The following is a 23,835-nucleotide window of genomic DNA, read 5'->3' as shown; positions in this document are numbered from 1 at the left end:
AATCAAGCTGAGTAGGACACGGGGGAGGGAAGGCTGGGATGTGGACAGGTTCCCAGAGGTGCTTAAGCTAAGGAGCACGTGGTCATGGAGCAAGGAGGACTAGGGTCCAGAGGGAGAGAGAGGGCAGAAAAGGCCTCCAAAACCGTGCCATTGCTCTGCACGCTGCCTCAGGGCTGCAAATTTTAATCCCCACTTTAACAAGCAAATAGAGCATATAAAGTACAGCGGGGCTTTGCCCAGTGACTTTCTCAAGGCAGGAGGATGGTGCTGAGTGGAGAAGAGGTTCTCTGCCCTGCTGACATGAAGCTCACACTACAGATACTAACTACATCACAGTCACGGGTAACGTGATGTGTCAACTTGACCAGGCCACCCAGTACCCAGATATTGGGTTAAATATTAATTCTGGGTGTGTCTGTGAAGGCGTTTCCAGACGAGATGAGCATTTGAATTGGGAGACTGAGTAAAGCAGATTGCCTTCCCCAGGGTGGGTGGGCTGCATCCAATCCCTTGAGGGCCTGAACAGAACAAAAGTGTAGAGAAAGGGAGAATTCACTGTCCCTCTGTTTGAGCTAGGGCTTCAGTGTCCTCCTGCACTGAGGTCAGGACCCCATCGCTGGGCCCACTGGTTCTCAGGCCTTCTGGCCTGCACTGGAAGTAACTCCTGGTTTTGCTGGGCCTCCCTACCACAGACAGCAGGTCATGGGGCTTCTCAGTCTCCATAGTTACATAAGCCAATTCCTTATAATAAATCACACATATTGGTTCTGTTTCTCTAGAAAACCCTAACACAATCACATAATTTGTAAAGTGCCTACCTAAGCCAGGCATTGTTGCTGGCACTGGGAATACTGCACAGAATAAAACAAAGCCCCCTCTTCGCAGAGCTCACATTGAACAAAGAAACAGGATGGGAAAGTACTGTGGAGAAAAATTAAACATGACACATAGGAAAGGATAGCATGGTAGGGGAGGTGCCCACAGTTTTATACGGGGTGATTAGAAAGGGCCTCTTTGATACAGTAATATCTGAGCAAAAACCAGAACACAGCTCAGGACTGAGGTATGGGCAGCGTGCTCCAGAAGAAGCAGCAGCTGTGCTAGGACCTAGGCAAGTTTTTGTTTAGTGTCCAGTAGGGACAGGAAGAAGACCACCAGCAAAGGCAGTGAGCAGGTGGGGGATGGTGGGAGAGGGTGCCTGTGTGTGTGGGTACAGAGCACATGGAGTTTGGGTACCACTCTGAGGGTCTTTGCTTTTACTTTGAATGAGATGGGGAGCCAACATGGGGTTTTGAGCACAGACATGAGATGGTCTGTTTTCCATTTTAAAATCATCACTCTAGCTAAGATTGGGCTTGGGGAGTGGCATCTTGGGGGCAGAAAGGAGAGGTTGGTTAGCAAACCAATGCAATAATTCAGACTAGATGATGTCTCAGAGCAGGCTGGAAAAGGGGAAGTGGTGAGAAGACGCTGCATTTTGGTTATATTTTGAAGATAGAGACAACAGGATTTCCTCATGGGTTGGATATGAGATATAATAGAAAAAAAGGAAAAAAAAGAGAGAGAGAAAGAGGCAAGTCAGGAGGATTCCTGGGTCTTTGGTTTGTGCTCCTTCAATAATGGAGCTGCTGTTTCCTGCAGTGAAGACTGTGCAGTAAGCTAGCTTGGGGGGTAAAAATGGGAGTTGGGTTTTGCATGTGTTAAGTTTGAGATGCTTCTTGAACATCTGCAGATGCATCTGACTGCCAATGTGAGGTCTCCCCCACCCAGAGGCCCCCCTCTCTGTTTACTAGGACAATTAGAACTCTGACCTGTCATGGACACTGGGAAGCTTAGAGGGGTCTACAGTGGTCAGAGACAAGTCTGATGAATAGAACTATTGGAGAGAAAGAAATATCAATCCTGAATGATACTGAGGATGTTGCCAAAGGAAAGGGGGCCACCGGGAGCTCAAGTCTGAGTGGCAGACAGCGATGAGGCCAACCAAGGAACCTGCCCTGAATTCCCTGCTGCAAAGCTTCCCCCCATAGCATCACACTCACACCATCTCAAAACCTGACAGGTGGGACTGTTAGAAAATGAAAGCTTTCTTCTTCATCTAAAGCTAAAATTTAGACAAGGGCTCAATCTCAAATTTTGAGAATGAACCAATGGGTGAAATTTTCCTTTGAGAAAAGTAGGATTTTTGTGAGGAATCAGAGCAAACGTTTCCATAAGAAACAGCCATTTTATATATTACAAAAATTGGGGGAAAAGTGACATAAAAAAGAAAACCCACAGTCCGCATTGTTAGAGATTTGAGAAAACATTTCTTGCATGGAAACAAGACAATCTGATCTAGAAAATTTTGCTTTTGGATAATTCAAAATTCAGTGGAAGGATTATTATGTAAGAAAAGCTTTGAGATTCTGAAAACTATTAGTAATGGAAGGTGGTGAATATGATGAGAAAAAACATGAGACATCATCTTTTAAGACATCATCAAAATTGTTTTTTTTTAAAGAATAATTTCAAAGTAGAAACACAAGAAGTGTTCACTATATAACTTCTACTATCCTTGATATCATCTTTAAACCATGTCCTGTAATTCATCTTAATACCCCAAATTTACTTTTTACCAAAACGTGAAAATAAAGCAAAGATAGAGAAAACAAGTGAGTCAGACATAGGGCAAAACAAGGGGTCTTCACTTGTACTTAACCCACAAGAAAAGCAGGAGGATAGTCCTTCGTTCTTTAATCTCCAAGAGCATAGAGAACTCAAAGAAAAATAAGAAGAGAACATACTATCCTGGTAAATAGAAAGAAAAAGCTGAGTTGGGTGACAGTGTTGATATGGTTCCTAAAATAGTTCAGGGATAGTGGTGATAGTGGCTACAACAGTACGTTATTGGTCAATAAAAATACTTGATTGATTTTTATGAAAATTTAATTTTTGACAACACAGATGTTTAGAAATTAAATGCACAAAGTTCTTTTTTCTTCCATTATGAAACAATTTAAAAGGAATTTTGGAAACAAAATATTTGCTGTTGAAGTTTATGTAAGAAAAGACTCTATTGCATGTACATATTACATAGCAATGAAATACTCAATGAATACATTTATTAAATGCCATAGTAAAGAAGTATATGTAAATGACTTCTTAAGATCTACGTTCCTAACTTCAGTATGACTACAAGATTTAGAACATATTAAAAATGTTTTAAGTGTCTGCAAAACTACTCTAATAAGTTTAGAACATATTTTATAAACTTTTAAAGATCTCTCCAAGACAGCTCTAATAAATAGAATATGGGAAATAGTCATAGTCTATTAGACTTGTGGCTTTTAAATAAATAGGCACAAAATACTTTTGACACTAAAAGGTTTGAGTAGGGATGTTCATAGAATTACCAGATACTTGTCATTATGTACACTAAGGGGAAGATTTTGAGAAACGTATTTCTTTAATGTGGTGTTCCATAAATATTATTATGCACCAAACAGAACACACACACACACACACACACACACACACACACACACACACACTTTAATCTGAAACTGTTAAACAGTAAGTTCACAGAAAGAATTTTTTATATGAAATTAAACAGAAAGAGTGCATCTTGGCATGTATCACCATCAAAATTGCATTTGTTAAAGCAATTAGTAGTTGATTCTAAAAGAATAAAATTATATATAAAGATCCTATGGGAAAAAAACATAAATTAATGAATGAAAAAATGAAAAATGAATTAATAAGTGAATAGATGAGTGTTAACATAGAACCATCAAGAGTCTGTTTGAAAGGCACTTCTAGAGGAGCTCTGTAGACTTCCACTCCATAACTGGTGAAAATTACTTTTTAAAAATAACCATTTAAAGTCCCTAGAAATTATCCAAAGGGCATATAGCAAATGGACAAACATTTATTCAAGAAACTCTACTAAATGTCCATAAGAAAAGTGAGGGTCTGTGGCATTTGAGCTACAACCCACTCCCTTCATCTGTCCAAGCTCAGCGAGATGGAAGTGCCATCTGTGGGTGCAGCCAAGCACATGGGCTCCCTCTTCCCACAGCCCCCAGTCAAGGGCTATAGTTCCTGCCCCAGCAGGTAAGGTCAGCAGCATATCTCATCCCCACTTCCAACTCTATTCCAGGCAAGTGCCATTGAGTGGTCAAGGGCTCACTTCCCCCACCCATCTGCCAATCCTATGTTAAAGCTCTACCTCTGCTGTGGCAGACCAAGATGGCTGGACCCCAAACACCCTTGTCCCAGCTTGCTCATAGGGTGGAATTTCCACATCAGGAAAAGTACATCAAGATTACCAGGGATTACTGACCTCATCCAGTGTGACACTCATGGAGCAGAGGTGTCTATCTGAGAGAAGCAGGCTGCCATCCCTAACCCCAGCTCCAGAGCAGTGGCATGGAGTTGTGACTAGGGGAAGAGACAAGCCATAGAAAGAAAGAGTTTTGTATCTTTCTCTAAGGGACATGATTTCATTTGGAACAGAGGTTGGGAACACTCAAGCATAGCACCACTGTTAAAAACAATGCAGATTTTGGTGCTGAGCCATAAGGAGAAGACTGACAGCTCCATGATAGCAACAAGGGAAACAAAAGACAAGCAAGAAGCTTAACAGAAAGAAACAGGGAAGCAGATAAGGAGAGTCTGGAATTGGAGCAGACTTTGAAGACTGGCTTCAATACAAGCAGAATACTAAGATCTTAACTGGGAGATCAAGAAAAGAGAGCAGTGGTTAAAGACTGCCTGGTTAAAAACACCAGCATCCCTGATGGGAAGGCTAGAGTGATATGTGCATGCCAAAGCTGTGCCCACAAGTAGCAACATCAGAGGCTGCACACTGCAGGGGAAATTGGTTTCACTGAAATAGTGCAACCAACTCACTAAACAGATAAAGAAGCAAACAAGCAAAAACAGGCCCCAGGAGTGGGAATTGGGATCAGTAACCAGATTTGCCAAATATATAATCTAAAATGGCCAGTATTCAACTATAAATTATGAGGCATGCAAAGAAATAGCAACATGCAACTCGTTCACAGAAGAAAAAAAAGGACCCCCTTCAGAGAGGGCCCAGATGTTGGACATACCAGATGAAGATATTAAAAAAAACTGTTGTAAATATTTTCAAAGAGCTAAAGGAACTATGCTCAAAGAATAAAACAAGTTATGACAACAACATCTCATCAAATAGAGAAGACAGATAAAGAGATATAGCTTACTAAAGAAATAAAATGATTCTGGAGTTGAAAAGAATAACCAAAATGAAAAATTTACTAGAAGGGCTCAACATTAGATTTGAGCTGGAAGAAGAAAGAATCCATGAACTTAAAGACAGATCAATAGTGATTATGTGACCTAATGAAAAGAGAGATGAAAGAATGAAGAAAAATGAACAGAACATCGGAGAAATGTGGGAAACCATTAGCTGCACCAACATATGTTCAGTAGGAGCTGCCATAATGAGGAGAGAGAGAAAGGGACAAAAAAAACATTTCAAAGCATCAAGGGCTGAAACTTTCCCAAATTTGATGGAAAACACTAATCTGCATGTCTAAGAAACTAATTAACCCAACTAGGAAGGACACAAAGAGATTCATACTTAGACAGTTGCACATCACAGTAAATGTTGAAAACGAAAGGCAAAGAGAAATTTTTGAAAGTAACAGAGAAAATAGACTCATCACACACAAGAGCTCTTAATAAGATTAACAGTTGACTTCTCATCAAAGACAATGGAGGTCAGAGGGACTGGGATGATATATTTGAAGTGCTGAAAGAAGGAAAAAGAAACTGTTAACCAAGAATCCCAAAACCAGCAAAACTATATTTCAAAAATGAAGGAGAAATACACTCCTAGGTAAACAAAATCTGACAGAATTCATTGCTAGAAGACTCATCTTTAAGAAATACTAAATGAAATTCTTTAGGCTAGACAGTAATATGAATTCACATGTAAAAAAAAGAACTATGGTAAAGATAATAACAGGGGTAATTATGAAAGTATACTTTCATATTTCTTCTTTGTTATCTTAAATTATTTAAAAGTAGTATAAAACAGTATTAATATACTAGTATTGTTAAGTCTATAGCATAAAGAAATCACATATATTTGGCAATAACAACAGCACAAAGGAGATGGATGGAAGTAACTTTGGACTGGAGTTAGGAAATGACAACAGATGGTAACTTGAAGCCACAGGAAGAAGTTAAGAGAACCAAAAATAGTAAATAAGAATGTTATATAACAGATCCTGTAAATGTATACTTGCTCTGATTTCTTCTCTCAGCTTCATTAAAAGATAAAACCATATAAAGTGATAGTTACAACAATGTATTATTGGACTTGTAACATATAGACATAAAATATATAAAAACGATAGCACAAAAAAAGGGAGAAGGGTGAATAGAGTTATGTAGAATGGACATTTTTAGGTTTCACTGGGATTAAGGTAGTATAAATGTGAAGTAGATTCTGGCAAGATGGGTGTAATAGATACATGTATCAAATCATCATACTGTATACCTTAGATTTACACAATGTTACATGTCATTATATCTCAATAAAGATGGAAAAAAAATGTATACTGGAAACCCTAGAGTCACTGAGAAAATAAATCAGAAAATACAGTTAAAAATCACTGAAATAATTAAAACATGCCTAGAAAATACTCTTTTAATGCAAAATAAAACAGTAAAGGAGGAACAGTGAGGAACAAAAAAAAAAAAGAAGAGAGATAAAAAGCACAATGTAAACTAGGAGACAAAAATACAATCATATCAATAAAAACATTAAATATGAATGGATTACAAATCTAATCAACAGGCAGAGATTGTCAGCCTGGATTTAAAAAAAAACCCCAAACCTAAGTATATGCTGTTTGTATAAGACACAGTTTAGATTCAAAGATAAATGTATGATTAAATTAAAAGAATGGAAAAGGATATACCATGTAAATAGCAACCAAAACAGAGCTGGAGTTGCTATACAAATATCAGATAAAATAGGCTTTGCTTGCGACTAATAATTTATTCCCCACTAGTGGCAGCAATGATAGGGAATCTATCTACTGCTGAAATCTGTTGGAGGAAGACCTCAGGGATGTATGGAGAGTTGGATGGCTGGTGACAGAAAATCTGGTCGTTACTGCATCTCTATGTGGGTCTATTTGCATACTGCTGAAAGCTTTCGTCACTCAAGAAAATATCCTGCACATGCTGAAAAAAGAATGGTCTTTTAGAATCTGGGCTTAAGCTTCTGTGTTAATTTGGACCTACGGCTGAATGGTAAAACAGAAGCTGCTAGTTCTCTCCACATGTTTAAAAAATAGTCTTTTCAATTGGCAATGAAAGTCTTTTACTTTGTGTGCACCCTAGGGATAGCTGGTCTAGACAGATATTAGATTCCAAGTTATCCTAAACTCAACAGAGCTCCTGTTCTGATTGCTTTATATAGGTTAATAAGTACTTATGTAGTTGTAACATAAGAGACATAAAGAATCACCAGAGAAGAAAGAAACCAAACTTCTAATGCTTTGAATATGATAGCTTTAAAAAAAACCTATTCTCAAGAAATGACTCACTTAGTAACATTTTCATGTAAGAATCTAAATCCACACAAAGTGAATCCTTGGAGATATAAAACTAGTTTGATAATTTTGGTTTAAAAACAGCTTTGTGAAAAGCACAACGGGATACCACATCACTTCACAGGCAACATGACGGCTATAGTAGAAACAAGTCCAGGTAGTAACAAGTATTGATGAGAATGTGGAGAAATTGGAACCCATAAATACCATTATGCAGCTGCTTGGGAAAACTGTCAGTTCCTCAAATTGTTAAACATAAGGCTATCACGTGACACAGCAATTCCACTTCTAGGTAAATGAACAAGAGATCTGACCACTTAGGTTCACAGAAAGCTAGGCAGTTTGCCATGGGTTAGTCTTTAGCTTTGTGAAAGCTCTGCCTCTCACAGTCCCTTTCCTTAAATTAGAAGGGTTTTCTCTACACCCTAAGATGCATCTGTATTGAACATTGGTTTGTGAAATTGTAATTTCTGGAAACAGGTTTTATAAAGGTTTTAAACTATGATTTCAGGAGTGGGGACAAAACCAGGACTATAAACATCCCAATGATTAATGAATATTAACAAATGTTTCCAGAATAGTAAAGCTAAATTCAAGAGATTAAAATTCTATGACCCTGAAAAAAAGTGTAGCAAATCCCTAAAACTGATTTGTAATAAATTTTTTATTATTTTCATTATCTAATGAAAGTTTTTACAACTTGATGTTTTTACAACTCTCTCAGACAAGCACAACACAATAAGAGAAACCTTGAAAAATCTAATCAATTAAATTGCTTAATGAATGTTCTCCTCTCAGTGTACCCTAATATTTCCTTATTAATATGTTTATTATTTATAAACTTTTCTACTTAGGCCCATACTGTCTTTCTGGGCAGAATCTCTAAGAGAACATTCTTGCAAAGAAATCCATGATCAAAGCATCTAGTTAAAGAAGAGAGAGAGAGAGAAACATGAAAGTGGACGCAGGCAAACTCTTACAGTCATTTTTTTTCAAAAGATTGAAGGTTGAAAATTATGATCAGATGGCTCATCATACCATGGACTAAATATGGATAATTCTGAGAGATTTTTTTCATAATGAGAATAAATATTTAACACAATCATGCAAATCATTTAAAAAATGGATATGATTCTACTGAATTGCCTGTATTTATCTAACCCTAGTGAGAGTAAAAACAAAACAAAACAATTTTGGTATTTAAAACAGAGTCCGTGAAAGCAAAGTTCTTTATTGCTGCCAGAATCAACCTCCCTACAGATAACAACTTGGGGTGAGGACAGTTCCAAACTCAGTTGGTGCTGTCCCATTCCACCCAACCCTTATACTTTGAGTTTTTTTCTATAAAAACATACTTTATCAGCATATCATTTAGTATGATTTCTATAAACAAACACCAATGAAAGGGTATGAGGAGCCAGTTAAAAAAATCATGACTTTGTAAACATTGTACCTCATTAATTATCTTGATATAAAGAAGTTTCTTTGTACATGATATATAAAAGGTAGATATGTATAGCTTTCACATTAAAAAAAATAAGAAAATGGTCATGTTCTGTTTTTCAGAATATTGCTGACATTTATTACAAAATACTCTTAACATATAACACCTGACACTTTTATTTGCATGAAAATAAAGATTAACTAGAAAGGTAGCAAGTTCATTTTTAGTTGCTTTATTCATCAGCCAGTTACCCCCACCAAACAGGAAATACTGATCAAATTTTACAGGAAGTCCCAAAGGAATTGAGTTTAGAGGATGTAATTCAGTTCACTTAGTAAGACCAAAGTGTTAATTTACTAAAGGAGTTATCTAAAGTTAATACCCTGTCATCAAACAGATGATAAAACAAAGACAAAAACAATTTAAAGATATAACAATTGTAAATATATATGCAACCAACATAGGAGCACCACAATACTTAAGGCAAATGCTAACAGGCATAAAAGGGGAAATCGACAGTAACACAAACATAGTAGGGGACTTTCACACCCCACTTTCACCAATGGACAGATCATTCAAAATGAAAACAAATAAGGAAACACAAGCTTTAAATGATACATTAAACAAGATAGACTTAACTGATATTTATAGAACATTCCATTCGAAAACAACAGAGTACACTTTTTTCTCAAGTGCTCATGGACCATTCTCCAGGATAGATCATATCTTGGGTCACAGATCAAGCCTTGGTAAATTTAAGAAAATTGAAATCGTATCAAGTATCTTTTCTGACCACAACACTATGAGACTAGATATCAATTAAAGGAAAAAAATGTGTAAAAAATACAAACACATGGAGGCTAAACAATACACTACTAAATAACCAAGAGATCACTGAAGAAATCAAAGAGGAAATCAAAAATACATAGAAACAAATGACAATGAAAACATGATGACCCAAAACCTATGGGATGCAGCAAAAGCAGTTCTAAGAGAGAAGTTTATAGCAATAAAATCCTACCTCAAGAAACAAGAAAAATCTCAAATAAACAACCAAAGCTTACACCTAAATCAATTAGAGAAAGAAGAACAAAAAAATCCCAAAGTTAGCAGAAGGAAAGAAATCATAAAGATCAGATCAGAAATAAATGAAAAAGAAATGAAGGAAACCAAAGCAAAGATCAATAAAACTAAAAGCTGATTCTTTGAGAAGATAAACAAAATTGATAAACCATTAGCCAGACTCATCAGGAAAACGAGGGAGAAGACTCAAATCAATAGAATTAGAAATGAAAAAGGAGAAGTAACAACTGACACTGCAGAAATACAAAGGATCATGAGAGATTACTACAAGCAACTCTATGCCAATAAAATGGACAACCTGGAAGAAATGGGCACATTCTTAGAAAGGCACAATTTCCTGAGAATGAACCAGGAAGAAATAGAAAATATAAACAGACCAATCACAAGCACTGAAATTGAGACTGTGATTAAAAATCTTCCAACAAACAAAAGCCCAGGACCAGATAGGTTCACAGGCGAATTCTATCAAACATTTAGAGAAGAGCTAACAACTATCCTTCTCAAACTCTTCCAAAATATATCAGAGGGAGGAACACTCCCAAACTCATTCTACGAGGCCACCATCACCCTGATACCTAAACCAGATTAAAGATGTCACAAAAAAAAGACAACTACAGGTCAAAATCACTGATGAACATAGATGCAAAAATCCTCAACAAAATATTAGCAAACATAATCCAACAGCACATTAAAATGATCATACACCATGACCAAGTGAGGGTTATCCCAGGAATGCAAGGAATCTTCAATATATGCAAATAAATCAATGTGATAAACCATATTAACAAATTGGTGGAGAAAAACCATATGATCATCTCAATAGATGCAGAAAAAGCTTTTGACAAAATTCATACAATTTTATTTATGATAAAAACTCACCAGAAAGTAAGCATAGAGGGAACTTACCTTAACATAATAAAGACCATATATGACAAACCCATGGCCAGCATCATTCTCAATGGTGAAACACTGAAACCATTTCCACTAAGATCAGGAATAAGACAAAGTTGCCCACTCTCACCACTATTATTCAACATAGTTTTGGAAGTTTTAGCCACAGCAATTAGACAAGAAAAAGAAATAAAAATCCAAATCGGAAAAGAAGAAGTAAAACAGTCACTGTTTCCAGATGACATGATACTATACATAGAAAATCTCAAAGATGCTACCAGAAAACTACTAGAGCTAATCAATGAATTTGGTAAAGTAGCAGGATATAAAATTAATGCACAGAAATGTCTTGCATTCCTATACACAAATGATGAAAAATCTGAAAGAGAAATTAAGGAAACATTCCCATTTACCATTGCAACAAAAGAATAAAATACTTAGGAATAAACCTACCTAAGGAGACAAAAGACCTGTATACAGAAAACTATAAGACACTGATGAGAGAAATTAAAGATGATACAAACAGATGGAGAGATATACCATGTTTTTAGATTGGAAGAATCAACATTATGAAAATGACTATACTACCCAAAGCAATCTACAGATTCAATGCAATCCCTATCAAACTACCACTGGCATTTTTCACAGAACTAGAACAAAAAATTTCACAATTTGTATGGAAACACAAAAGACTGAATAGCCAAAGAAATCTTGAGAGAAAGAAAAACAGAGCTGGAGGAATCAGACTCCCTGACTTCAGACTATACTACAAAGCTACAGTAATCAAGACAGTATGGTACTGGCAAAAAAACAGAAATATAGATCAACAGAACAGCATAGAAAGCCCAGAGATAGATAAACCCACACAAATATGGTCACTTTATCTTTAATAGGAGGCAAGAATACACAATGGAATAAAGACAGCCTCTTCAATAAGTGGTGCTGGTTAAACGGGACAGCTACATGTAAAAGAAGGAAATTAGAACACTCCCTAACACCATACACAAAAATAAACTCAAAATGGATTAAAGACCTAAATGTAAAGCCAGACACTATAAGACTCTTAGAGGAAAATATAGGCAGAACACTCTATGACATAAATCACAGCAAGACCCTTTTTGACTCACCTCCTAGAGAAATGGAAATAAAAGCAAAAATAAACAAATGGGACCTAATGAAACTTAAAAGCTTTTGCACAGCAAAGGGAACCATAAACAAGAAGAAAAGGCAACCCTCAGAATGGGAGAGAATATTTGCAAATGAAGAAACTGACAAAGGATTAATCTACAAAATACACAGGCAGCTCATGCAGCTCAATATCAAAAAAACAAACAACCCAATCCAAAAATGGGCAGAAGACCTAAATAGACATTTCTCCAAAAAGATACAAATTGCCAACAAACACCTGAAAGGATGCTCAACATCACTAATCATTAGAGAAATGTAAATAAAAACTACAATGAGGTATCACCTCACACCAATCAGAATGGCCATCATCAAAAAATCTAGAAACAATAAATGCTGGAGAGGGTGTGGAGAAAAGGGAACCCTCTTGCAGTGTTGGTGGGAATGTAAATTGATACAGCCACTATGGAGAACAGTATGAAGGTTCCCTAAAAAACTAAAAATAGAACTACCATGTGACCCAGCAATCTCACTACTGGGCATATACCCTGAGAAAAACAATTCAAAAAGAGTCATGCGGCTTCCCTGGTAGTGCAGTGGTTGAGAGTCCGCCTGCCAATGCAGGGGACATGGGTTCGTGCCCCGGTCTGGGAAGATCCCACATGCCACGGAGCCACTGGGCCCGTGAGCCATGGCCACTGAGCCTGGGCGTCCGGAGCCTGTGCTCCGCAACGGGAGAGGCCGCAGCAGTGAGAGGCCTGCGTACCACCAAAAAAAAAAAAAAGAGTCATGTACCACAATGTTCATTGCAGCTCTATTTACAGTAGCCAGGACATGGAAGCCACCTAAGTGTCCATCGACAGATGAATGGATAAAGAAGATGTGGCACATATATACAATGGAATATTACTCAGCCATAAAAGAAACAAAATTGAGTTATTTGTAGTGAGGTGGATGGACCTAGATACTGTCATACAGAGTGAAGTAAGTCAGAAAGAGAAAAACAAATACTGCATGCTAACACATATATATGGAATCTAAAAAAAAAGGTTCTGAAGAATGTAGGGGCATGACAGGAATAAAGACACAGACGTAAAGCATGGACTTGAGGACTTGGGGAGGGGGAAGGGTAAGCTGGGATGATGTGAGAGAGTGGCATGGACATATATACACTACCAAATGTAAAATAGATAGCTAGTGGAAAGCAGCCGCATAGCACAGGGAGATCGGCTCGGTGCTTTTTGACCACCTAGAGGGGTGGGATAGGGAGGGTGGGAGGGAGATGGAAGAGGGAGGAGATATGGTGATATATGGTTATGTATAGCTGATTCACTTTGTTATAAAGCAGAAACTAACACACCATTGTAAAGCAATTATACTCCAATAAAGATGTTAAAAAAAAAAACCAATTTAAACAGGCTGTGGGGAAATCCACAGTATCCCTATATACTTAGACTTCAGAGAAGTCTTTCGATGAAATAAAAATTATCATTTTATCTCTCAGAGTGTGCACTTTGCACTTTACACACGTAATAATTTATAATGAGTTTATTTTATACATGCGTCAAGTGCAAAGTGATTCTTCATGACAAGCTGTTTTCTTTATAAGTACACAATCTCCCAAATTACTAGAGGTGATTTAGGCTAAGAGTGAAGTTTTGAAATAAAATATTGCCAGGTTGCAAAAGATGTGATCATTAATACTTTTCACTGGACTCAGTAAAGAAATATTTATGTCCTAGCTATCCTTAGGTCTTCATATCATATACACTAGTATTTTAGTCACTTTATTCACCAATTTAACAAACTAAGTAGACCTTATCATTATTTTATTGAACAAGATGGAGATTCCTTTTAGCAAAGTTTTATTCATCCTTATTAGTCTTTGCTTTCCTCTCATAAAAGCACCCCCTCCACACATCTGTAAATTATAATTTCTCTACGAAAAATAAAAGATCTCAGAGGAATAGGGAAAGAAATAACAATCAAGTACTTTGCTTAATACTTGGCTATTCTCTTTAACACAACTAAGACAAAATCTGGCTTCAGTTTCCTTGGACCAAAATGGAAATTCATTGTCAACCTCAATCAGCTAAGAAGCATTTTAATGAAATTTTGACGAAGTACTTAAACATAAATGGTAGATATATGCGTTCTAATCAAAGTGAAGATAATAATTGAAAGTGATTGTATTTTACAGGTTTTTTCATTCTATTTTTGACTGACAACCACAAAATCCCCCTGAATTCTTATTACAGAGTCAGTAATCATAACAAGCACAAATACCCTACCTGTATGGGAACAATCAATCTGGCCAGCCCTACGGCTCATCCAAAGTAGTGTTCATGAAACCAAAAGTGTGATAGTCTAATTATGTTTTTTTTCCTAATACAATACATTACACGTATCCCCCGCTTTTTAAAAGTTCCCTTCACTCCACTTTGCTTTTACGAAAGAAAAAAGGTGAGATGTGAAAATTAGCGTTCCGTGTTTGTTTTGGAGTGAGCTGTTATAGAGGTAGTACACACCCAGAGCAGAGAGAGCAGCCCTGCCAAGCTCCTTCCCCAGGGACCGCACTCAGCATCTCAGCATCCAGCCACCACAGCTTTGAAATGTGTCTGTGGGCATTTGTGCCTTATCTGATTTATTTTGTGCATTCGTTAGCAAGATATGTCCAGAGGTAATTGTTTCTTCTCTTTATGCCATTTGGTCTTACAAAAGTTTTCATAGAAAATCTCTATTTTCAGATAGTGGGGGAAACCGGTATTGCATTAAAATAATAGCCCCTAGAATGATCTCACGTACCACCAATGGTAGAGGCAAACACATTTAGTGAAAATAACTACCCTATATAATACCCTGATTTCTTTTTCATAGAAAAAACTTATGAACATATACTAACATCAAGTTTAAAAACACAAGTTAATGTTCAGCTTAATGTCAGGCTTGCTGCCTACACACTGCAGTATGTAATCTAAACTTTAAAACAGTTGAACAGAGGCAGCTGAGTTGATATATTGAACCCAAAATACTCATTGCCTCAGTCTCATATCGGGAAATTGTAATTTACACCAAATGAAAGTGTATAGTATGTCTGCAAAGGACAGGCTGTTGTAAGAGTCCACTTGTCTCCTATCTCACTGAGTACATCCTCTGTGATTTCCAAGGCTGATAAGAATTAAAGGTGACCTTTTACTTCCTTAGGAGTGATTTCAATGCATGAGGGAGAAGAAAAGAGCAAAACTGTGGTTCAATATGACAACTCTGCTACTTGTGTTCTATAGAACAATCATTTTATTCTGAGCTCTTGATTTTAATTTGATCCATTCTCTCCACTAAATCAGTACATCCCATTCCTCCTGCTGTAGAGTTTCAAATCACCCGCCATGCATCCAATGGGTGATGAGAAAGGTAAGGCCCATTAGACTTTATTGTTCCTCAAGGCAGATGAATCATCCTCAAAACTCAGGGAGCTAAGAGGACAAATGAGCTTCATAATGATTTAAATTATGTTAAAATATCACTGTTCCCATGAACACAAACTACCCAGACTTTATCTATTAATATAAAACTCTGTAATGCTCCTAGATGTTCATTTTATTTTTCAATGAGAGCTACGAATGAGCTCTTCCTAGCATGTAATTTCTTTGTGAAATATAGTGATTAACAACACTAGGTGAAACATTCACTTAATAAAGTTCACAGCATTGTAATAACAAACGATAGAAAAGAAATCATGGATTCTAACCACTTTGTCCTCCTTTGGGAAAGCATCCAAGGAAGCAGAGTAAAGAGAGAGGGAAAAGAAGAGAAAAACAAAAATAAGGCATATATTAATAAACAGATTTTAAGAAAGCAATCATGTGTTACTTTAAAGTATAAAAGCACAGGTAGTTTAAAAAGTAAATATTTATTCTTACCAAAAAATAGTCACTGTTCAATCTTTTGTTGAAAATACACATATACTGATCCTGCTATAAGTTAGGTACAAAAGTTGGGCACTATAATTTCAGAACTTTCGAGAACTTGGATTATTAAATCTACATTTAAATCATTCTTCAGAAAGAAAACTTAATTCACTACCATATTTAGTCCACCTATTATTGAAAAGACATATTTAAATGCATAAAATTTGAATGAATAATTATATCAAATTACTCTTAAAATATTTATAGTTATGACCTGGAAAAATCTAAGAATGGGAAGTATTTGTAATAAATAAAAATGGGAAAAGAAATCTGTTAACCATTTAGCCATAAATTATCTCACAAGGAAGATTTATTCATAACAGGTATTTCAAAATTTACAGTGTCACAGGAAAAAAACAACTTTATACAATTTTGTGTCCTTTGTCCAAGATTAAATATTTTAAGTTGTGCTTTGTTTTGTTTTTTGAATATTTTTTCCAAGATTGAATGGGTTTAGTAAAGATGGATGAACTACATTAGGCCTGCTTGTCTGCTCAAAAGCACAGGTACCTCTTAGCTCAATTTCCTTTAAACCCCTCTCCTGTTTAAAATATGAGTTTGATTCTATGTTATTGGATTGCCTCAAACCTATAATGTGAAGTTAAAAGCATTCAACAGCTATGGGCACTCAGCCCATTTGCACCCTAGCGTTCAGCGTCAGCACCCTTTCAGATTGGACAGTACCCTTACTGCATGAGTTGTTAATATTTTGAATACCGTCACAGGTCTCATTTGCAAGAATTCATTCCAAAAAGTGTGTTCAAGAACTAAAGAAGGGAAATTTAACAAATAGGTCCTGTGCACTTTTTATGCACCAGACACGATCTCAATCCAAGCTTGTTTTGGAAAGGCTTTAAGGTAGCATACGAGGATTAGCTAAAACACATAACTTTTAGGAAGAAAAAAGAAAACTTATGTGACCATAAGAACGGAACATAAAGAAAAATTAAAGTTGCATAGATTTGAATTGTTTTAATTCTCATAACAACCATATGCATTAATTACTACCATACAGTTTCATAGATAAAGATGCTGTTGCTCGGAGAAGTTAAGGCTACAAAGAAAATAGTAGGCTCATCTTAAGTTTAATAATGCATCTATTTTACTAAATGTCTTAATTCCCCTAGAAGAGATTTTAGAATAATACCCTACTTACAACTCAAATACACTACCAAAGAATACAATGTTGATGGGTAGGTTCACTTTAATTTTAACTGTGATCTTCCAGATTAGGAAGATATAAGTGTAAACCACCACCTTCCCCCACGAAATTAAAATTTTGACACACTCTTTAAATATCCAAATAATTTTCATAAGACTTAGCACTCTTTTCTTTTTTTAACATGATAGCATATTTGAAGTTACTCTCACAGAGGCTAATTATTGCTTTATACATGATTGCATTGGGTTAAATTTAATGCCACACAATCTACCTTGATTTTATCTTCATTCAATCTGAAACATATGTTGCAGAAATTCAAGGTAGGTTGTTTTGTTCTGCTTTTTTTGTACAAGAAGAATTGGTGGTAACACGCGTCAAGGGTTTCATAATTCACGATACTAAATCTACATTAACTACTTTCTTCAGAAAATAAACTTACTCCCATAGGTAATCTGTTGGTGTTGAATGGGAATCATTTATCGAGATACACACATACAGAAAGCGCATCTTTTATGAATTATCTGCATCGCTCGTCCCCTGCTCTGGTCACGGGGGAGGCGGGGCGCATCCACCTGTGCGCACCGTGGGCGGCTCTACTCACGTTGTTGGACCGCAGGGACACGCGGCCCCCGCAGCGCGCGCAGAACTTGGTGCTGCAGTAGGAGCACAGGTGGCCGCAGCCATCGGCGAACTTGGTCTTGTGGCAGATCCCGCAGGTCGGAGCATCGTCTTTGTGCTCACCCTGGTAACGCCGTGCTTCTTCCCCTATTTTTCTCACTTGCTCCTTATAGCTTTCAAATTGTTGATGCAATCTCCTGGGCAGAAGAGAAAATGGGAGCAAGCTAAGGGAATGCTGGAAACGGGAACAAAAACACTTTTTTGTAGCAGAAGAGACGTCTAGCTTTTGAACTTTCCCCCCTAACCTTACCACCAGAGGTAAGAAATGTATTAGCCTGTCTTCTATTAGCTCCAGTAGTGCTTATTAGCACTGAACCGTATATAAATAGACTCTATATAATCATTCCATATAATTTCCCAACAGTGGAATTCCTGTATCCACTCCGTGACTCTGCTTCTTTGACAGGTGACCTTCAAAGTATTTTTGACTGGGACTCCACATCTTACAACCACAGTCATGTGTATATAAGGCAAACGTTATACAAGATTCTTAGCCTAACTCTGTAGAATGTGCTCTGATATTTTCTGTCTTATTCTGTTTGAAGTTTAATACAGATTACTGTTTTTAAAAAATTTGTCACAGTAAATTGGTCCCAAGATCCATGGTTGAAGCATGATGCATACTTGGGAAATGACTATTTTAAACTACATTGCTAGGCAAGCTGTCTTCCATGAAGTATCTTCCTTCACTTCCATTCCTGGAGACATCTGTGTGGCATCAAGTATTCCACACAGGACACAGACTGGACTGTCTATACGTATATACCTATATGTGTGTGTATATATATATGTTACAGTTGAGCTAGCTTAGATCTGTCGCATCACATTACAAGCTCTAAACCATACCTTGCAAATATTCAGATTTTTCCATGCCCCAGTTTTGCTTGATCTCTCCCAGGTCATATGTATGAGAGTTGCTATTACTCTTTATTGATAACTGCTGGACTTCGGGCAACTACATTTGTTGAGGCAAAGCATTTCCCCAAGAACATTCACACTTAATATGGTTGAGGTTTCCTCCGCTCCCCATTAGTCCATACCCCTCTCTCTCAAACTGCTACAAACAGAAACGGTTCCATGTTCTGTACAGAGCACCGTGACAGCCGGTGATTCTCCAGAGAAAGGAAGCCTTCATTTTGTTGATGAGAACTAAGAAAATTGTCCCAGGCTTAATAGTCATTGGCTCTTACACCAAAAGAGAAACTCGTGGGAAATGTCTAAGCAGATGTATCTGTGTATCTAAGCTCGTTTGCTGGATGTGAGTTTCCCCAGGATCAGAGAACACACATGCTATTGTCAGTTAAGGCAGTTAGCATGATGCTCCACATCTATGATAACTGTGGGGAACTGGGACTCCCTGGAAACTGCATTCAATAAGTGAAGTCCGAGCACTGCAGTGTTTGAAGTATGGGGATTTCATTATATTTTCATTTTAACATCAACAGCTTTTGAGCAGAACTTTAATGATTACTTAAAAAATTCTCAAATCCCTTTCCTGCTTTGCCGACACTTTTTTCTATTTTAATTCTCATAATTAAAGCAAACATAGTTGCACTAGCATATAAAGTAGTTTAGAATCTGAAACCCTTCCCAGTTTAAAGGCCAGCTAATTTCAGTTGAGAGAGGATATTGTGATATTTTATTTAATGCATGCAAGAATGTCTGATCAATTTATTGAAGAGCTGTTTGACCCATTCCAAAATGCTGAGCTGAGCAGACAGAGAGTGCATGAATAAATATTTATTGTGAGAACCACCAAGTCAAACATATTTAAATTATATATATATATATATAAATGAGAAGGAGAAAGCTAGGCTAAAGAAAAAGCTTCCCTATAAACGTATAATGATACAGAACATGTTTTAGTTTGGGTGCTGGCAAACTTTACGGTAAAAGGCCAGTTTGTAAATATTTCAGAATTTGTGGGCCAGGCAATATCGGTTGGCAACTACTCAGCTGTACTGCTGTAGCAGGAAAGTAGCATAGACAATATGTAAATTGTAAGCATGGCTGTGTTCCAATAAAACTTTATTTACAAAAAAAGATGGTAGGCCAGATTTAGCCCGTGCACCTGGTTGTCAACTCCTGATTTAGTATATGATTTATACTAAGGCATAAGAGCTTGAAAATCAAAGTCTTTCTGACTTTTAAAAATTCAAACATAAAGGACTTTTATCCATCCTATAGGGTCCAATCAAAAGGTATCTGTTTCAGGAAACCTTTGTACAATATATTTGTGCAGAGCACTGAGATGAAACCTTTCTCTAATGCATCTCATAGCGTTTCCTCTGGTCCCTCACAGGCTACTTAATATTATTTCTACCATATATTATTACTGTTTCTGTACATGACACTTCTCTTCTACCAAACAGTAAATAGTGTTAGAAGTGCACAGTTCAGCCAGCTAATAAAAACATACATCCCCTTAGTAGTAGCTGATACATCTTTGCTGAATGGAAAAGTCATACATATATAAATGTATTTTTTAGTCCGTCTTGAGAAAAAACAAAAACAAAAACAAATGCGTTTACACTGAAGACTAAATATCCTGGAAAATCTTAGTGCCAAAAATGCTAGAAATGCTGGATAAAATATTTAAAAGGATAACTTTTAATTCATGTTTGAGCTGAGGAGAGAGTATGGAGTTGAGTTCCTCAAAGGAGAAGTATGAAACGGGAGCATTATTCCGAGATGATATAGCTCTGAAGCTGACAGCTGCCCTGGGGACATGGACGGAGGCTCTGTGAGCTAGAACTTCAGATTTAACTTTTGTACATGTGACTGAAAACAAAAATTCCAGGTAGGCAGCCACCAAAAATAATTGAAGTACAGTGTATAACATCCAAATCTGGAGATAGAAAAACATGGAATGAGAAAAAAGTCAATCCAAAGAAGATAAGAATTGAAACAAACAAACACAGACAATTAGAAATAGAGCATGTGATGGCAGAAACAATCCAACATATCAGGAGTCACGGTAAGTGTAATGGACTACAGCATTATGAAAAGACAACGTTCATCATGTTAGACTTAAAAAATTCAGCTAAATGAGGTTTAGAAGAGAAATACCCAAACTATAAAAGCACAGAATGTTTTAAATAAAATGATGGAAAAAATATATTCCAGGGAAAGAGTAACAATAACAAAACAGCAACAACAGCAAAACAAAACTGGTGTAATACGTAAGACGAAAAGCATTACTTGAGATAAAGAGGGTGTTACTATTAAAGAAGTGTTCACTTCATGTTGTATGTGACAATTCTAAACTTGATTGCATATAATAACCTATAAAGCCAAAAAATTGATAAAACTATTAGGACAGAGAAATCTACCATCAGAGTAGAATATTTTTACACACCTCTCTCTGTGTGGTTGACAGATCAGACAGATCAACAATAAATAATGATAGGGAGATTTGAACAACACAATGAACAAGTTTCTATATGTATATGTATACATCTGTCCAGTAAACTAAACTTGTTTTAACTTGTTGAGTGCAGTAAACATACTGAACAATAAATGTACTCAACAAATAAATATTTTTTCATAGAGATATGAAATTTTTCCAGCTGTGGGCCTCAAAAGTAATAGAAATGGTTTTTTCCTAAAGCTTCATGGTGAATGTATGATGTATGTTTTGTTCTTTTTCTTTATGCTTTACATATATATTACATAATACTCCTGTATGTATGAAATATTTTGTAATATAAAGAAGGAAAAATTTATTTCTATCTCATTAGGTATCACTGGCTAACAAATGACTGCTATTAAAGAAATGAAAAAGTGAATGTATTTGACAGCATTAAAATCTACAGAAGAGTTGACCATTTATGGAACCTAATTTTAAGAAGAAATGCATATGTTTAGCCACATAATAACTTTATGAAGTAGACAGTATTATTATTCCTATTTTATTGAAACTAATTTTGTTTGCGTCTTTGCTTTATTTTCTACCTGAATATATCATTCTAAATTTGCATACTTTAGTAAAAGAATGAAATTAGGATATTCTCTAACACTATACAAAAAAAATAAACTCAAAATGGTTTAGAGACCTAAATGTAAGACCAGATACTATAAAACACCTAGAGGAAAACGTAGGCAGAACACTCTTTGACATAAATCAAAGCACTATTTTTTGGATCCATCTCCTAAAGTAAAGGGAATAAAAGCAAAAATAAACAAATGGGACCTAATTATACTTAAAAGCTTTTGCAAAGCAAAGGAAACCATCGACAAAATGCAAAGACAACCTACTGAATGGGTGACAATATTCGCAAATGATATGACTGATAAGGGGTTAATATCCAACATATATAAACAGCTAATACAACTCAACAACCAAAACAACCCAATTAAACAATGGGCAGAAGAACTGAATAGACATTTTTCCAAAGAAGACATACAGGTGGCCAACAGGTACATGAAAAGGTTCTCAATGTCACTAATCATCAGGGAAATGCAAATGAAGACCACAATGAGATATCACCTCACACCTGTCAGAATGGCCATCATCAAAAAGAACACAAATAACAAATGCTGGAGAGGATGTGGAGAAAAGGGAACCCTTGTACACTTTTGGTGGGAATGTAAATTTGTGCAGACACTGTGGAAAACAGTGTGGAGGTTTCTCAAAAAACTAAAAAATAGAGCTATCATATGATCTGGCAATGCCACTTCTGGTTGTATATCTGAAAAAAACAAAAAAACACTAATTTGAAAAGATACATGCACCTCAGTGTTCATAGCAGCATTATTTACAGTTGCCAAGACATGGAAGCAAGCTAGTGTCCATCAACAGATGAATGGATAAAGAAGATGTGGCATATATGCAATGGAATATTGCTCAGCCATAAAAAAGAAAGAAATTTTGCCATTTGCAGCAACATGGATGGACTTGGAGGACATTATGCTAAGTGAAATAAATCAGACAGGGAATTCCCTAGTGGTCCAGTGGTTAGGACTCAGCATTTTCACTGCCAGGGCCTGGGTTTAATCCCTGGCCAGGGAACTAAGATCCTGCAAGCTGCATGGTGTGGCCAATAAAATAAAATAAAATAAGTCGGACAGATAAAGACAAATGCTGTATGATATCACTTGTATGTGGAATCTAAGAAATATACAAACTAGTGAATATAACATAAAAGAAGCAGACGCACAGATATAGAGAACAAACTAGTGGTTACCAGTGGGGAGGGGGGAGGGGAAATACAGGGAAGGGGGAGTAGGAAGTACAAACTCTTGGGTGTAAGATGGGCTGCAAGGATGTACTGTACAACACGGGGAATATAGCCAATATTTAGTAAGAACTGTAAATTGAGTGTAACCTTTAAAAATTGTATAAAAATAAAATATTAAAAATACATAAATAATTTCACATACTTCAGATCTTATACTGAGCTCACACAAAGCATGAGAATAAATGCAGATTCAACTTGCAAATGAAAGTGTTTCTGGACTCAGGAAAGCGCTCACAGGGAGGAAATGTCCATTTTCGATCGTGGCTAATTGATGGTATGTGAACAAAGCTGACCATGGAAAAGCAAAAGGTCTGCCAATGAGCTCAGTCATGCTGAGCTCAGATGCTATAGTCTCAGTCAATTCTACTTCCCCTCATTTCTCAGCTCCTCTATGGTATTTATTCCCAAAATTGACTTCAAGCGACTGTGCCCTTCTGAAACACTCAAAAAGTTATTTTGGTGACTTGGGAACCCAGTGATGGTCCGCTAAGTGCTGGTACAACTTAGACCGTGGGGTCTTCCAGGCCATGCTAGGTGCACAGGAAGCAATGACTCTTTCCCCAGAGGCCACAGCAAGAGGGTTGGTGAGATGAGGCTTCTTGATTGGGGTCTGAATGAGGTCTCCGGTTCTCGCTTTCTCCATGGGATG

General features: G+C 36.6%; 2 protein-coding genes across 4 annotated transcripts in view; both read right to left on the bottom strand.

Moving 5' to 3' along the window:
• Positions 1–18,084, bottom strand: part of LOC114895931 (regulating synaptic membrane exocytosis protein 1-like) — a 279,515-nt gene extending 261,431 nt beyond the window's left edge. Inside the window, exon 1 of the mRNA XM_029223557.1 lies at positions 17,870–18,084. The gene's annotated coding sequence lies outside the window, so the exon portion shown is untranslated. The remainder of the gene's footprint in view (positions 1–17,869) is intronic.
• Positions 15,824–23,835, bottom strand: part of LOC114895932 (regulating synaptic membrane exocytosis protein 1-like) — a 197,688-nt gene continuing 189,676 nt past the window's right edge. For 2 of the 3 annotated variants that reach the window (XM_029223563.1, XM_029223565.1), the window contains 2 exons: positions 17,870–18,083; positions 15,824–15,898 (listed from right to left, as the gene is read on the bottom strand). In XM_029223563.1, the coding sequence (XP_029079396.1) occupies positions 15,824–15,898; positions 17,870–18,083 (289 nt within the window). The remainder of the gene's footprint in view (positions 15,899–17,869; positions 18,084–23,835) is intronic. The other variant, XM_029223564.1, reaches the window with a different exon arrangement.

This window comes from Monodon monoceros, unplaced genomic scaffold (genome assembly GCF_005190385.1).
Source record: "Monodon monoceros isolate NGI ecotype Baffin Bay Population unplaced genomic scaffold, NGI_Narwhal_1 Super_Scaffold_15, whole genome shotgun sequence".
In the NCBI taxonomy this organism is placed as follows: Eukaryota; Metazoa; Chordata; class Mammalia; order Artiodactyla; family Monodontidae; genus Monodon; species Monodon monoceros.
Note: the sequence above shows the minus strand (reverse complement) of the source record. Positions and strands in the feature narration are given on the sequence as shown.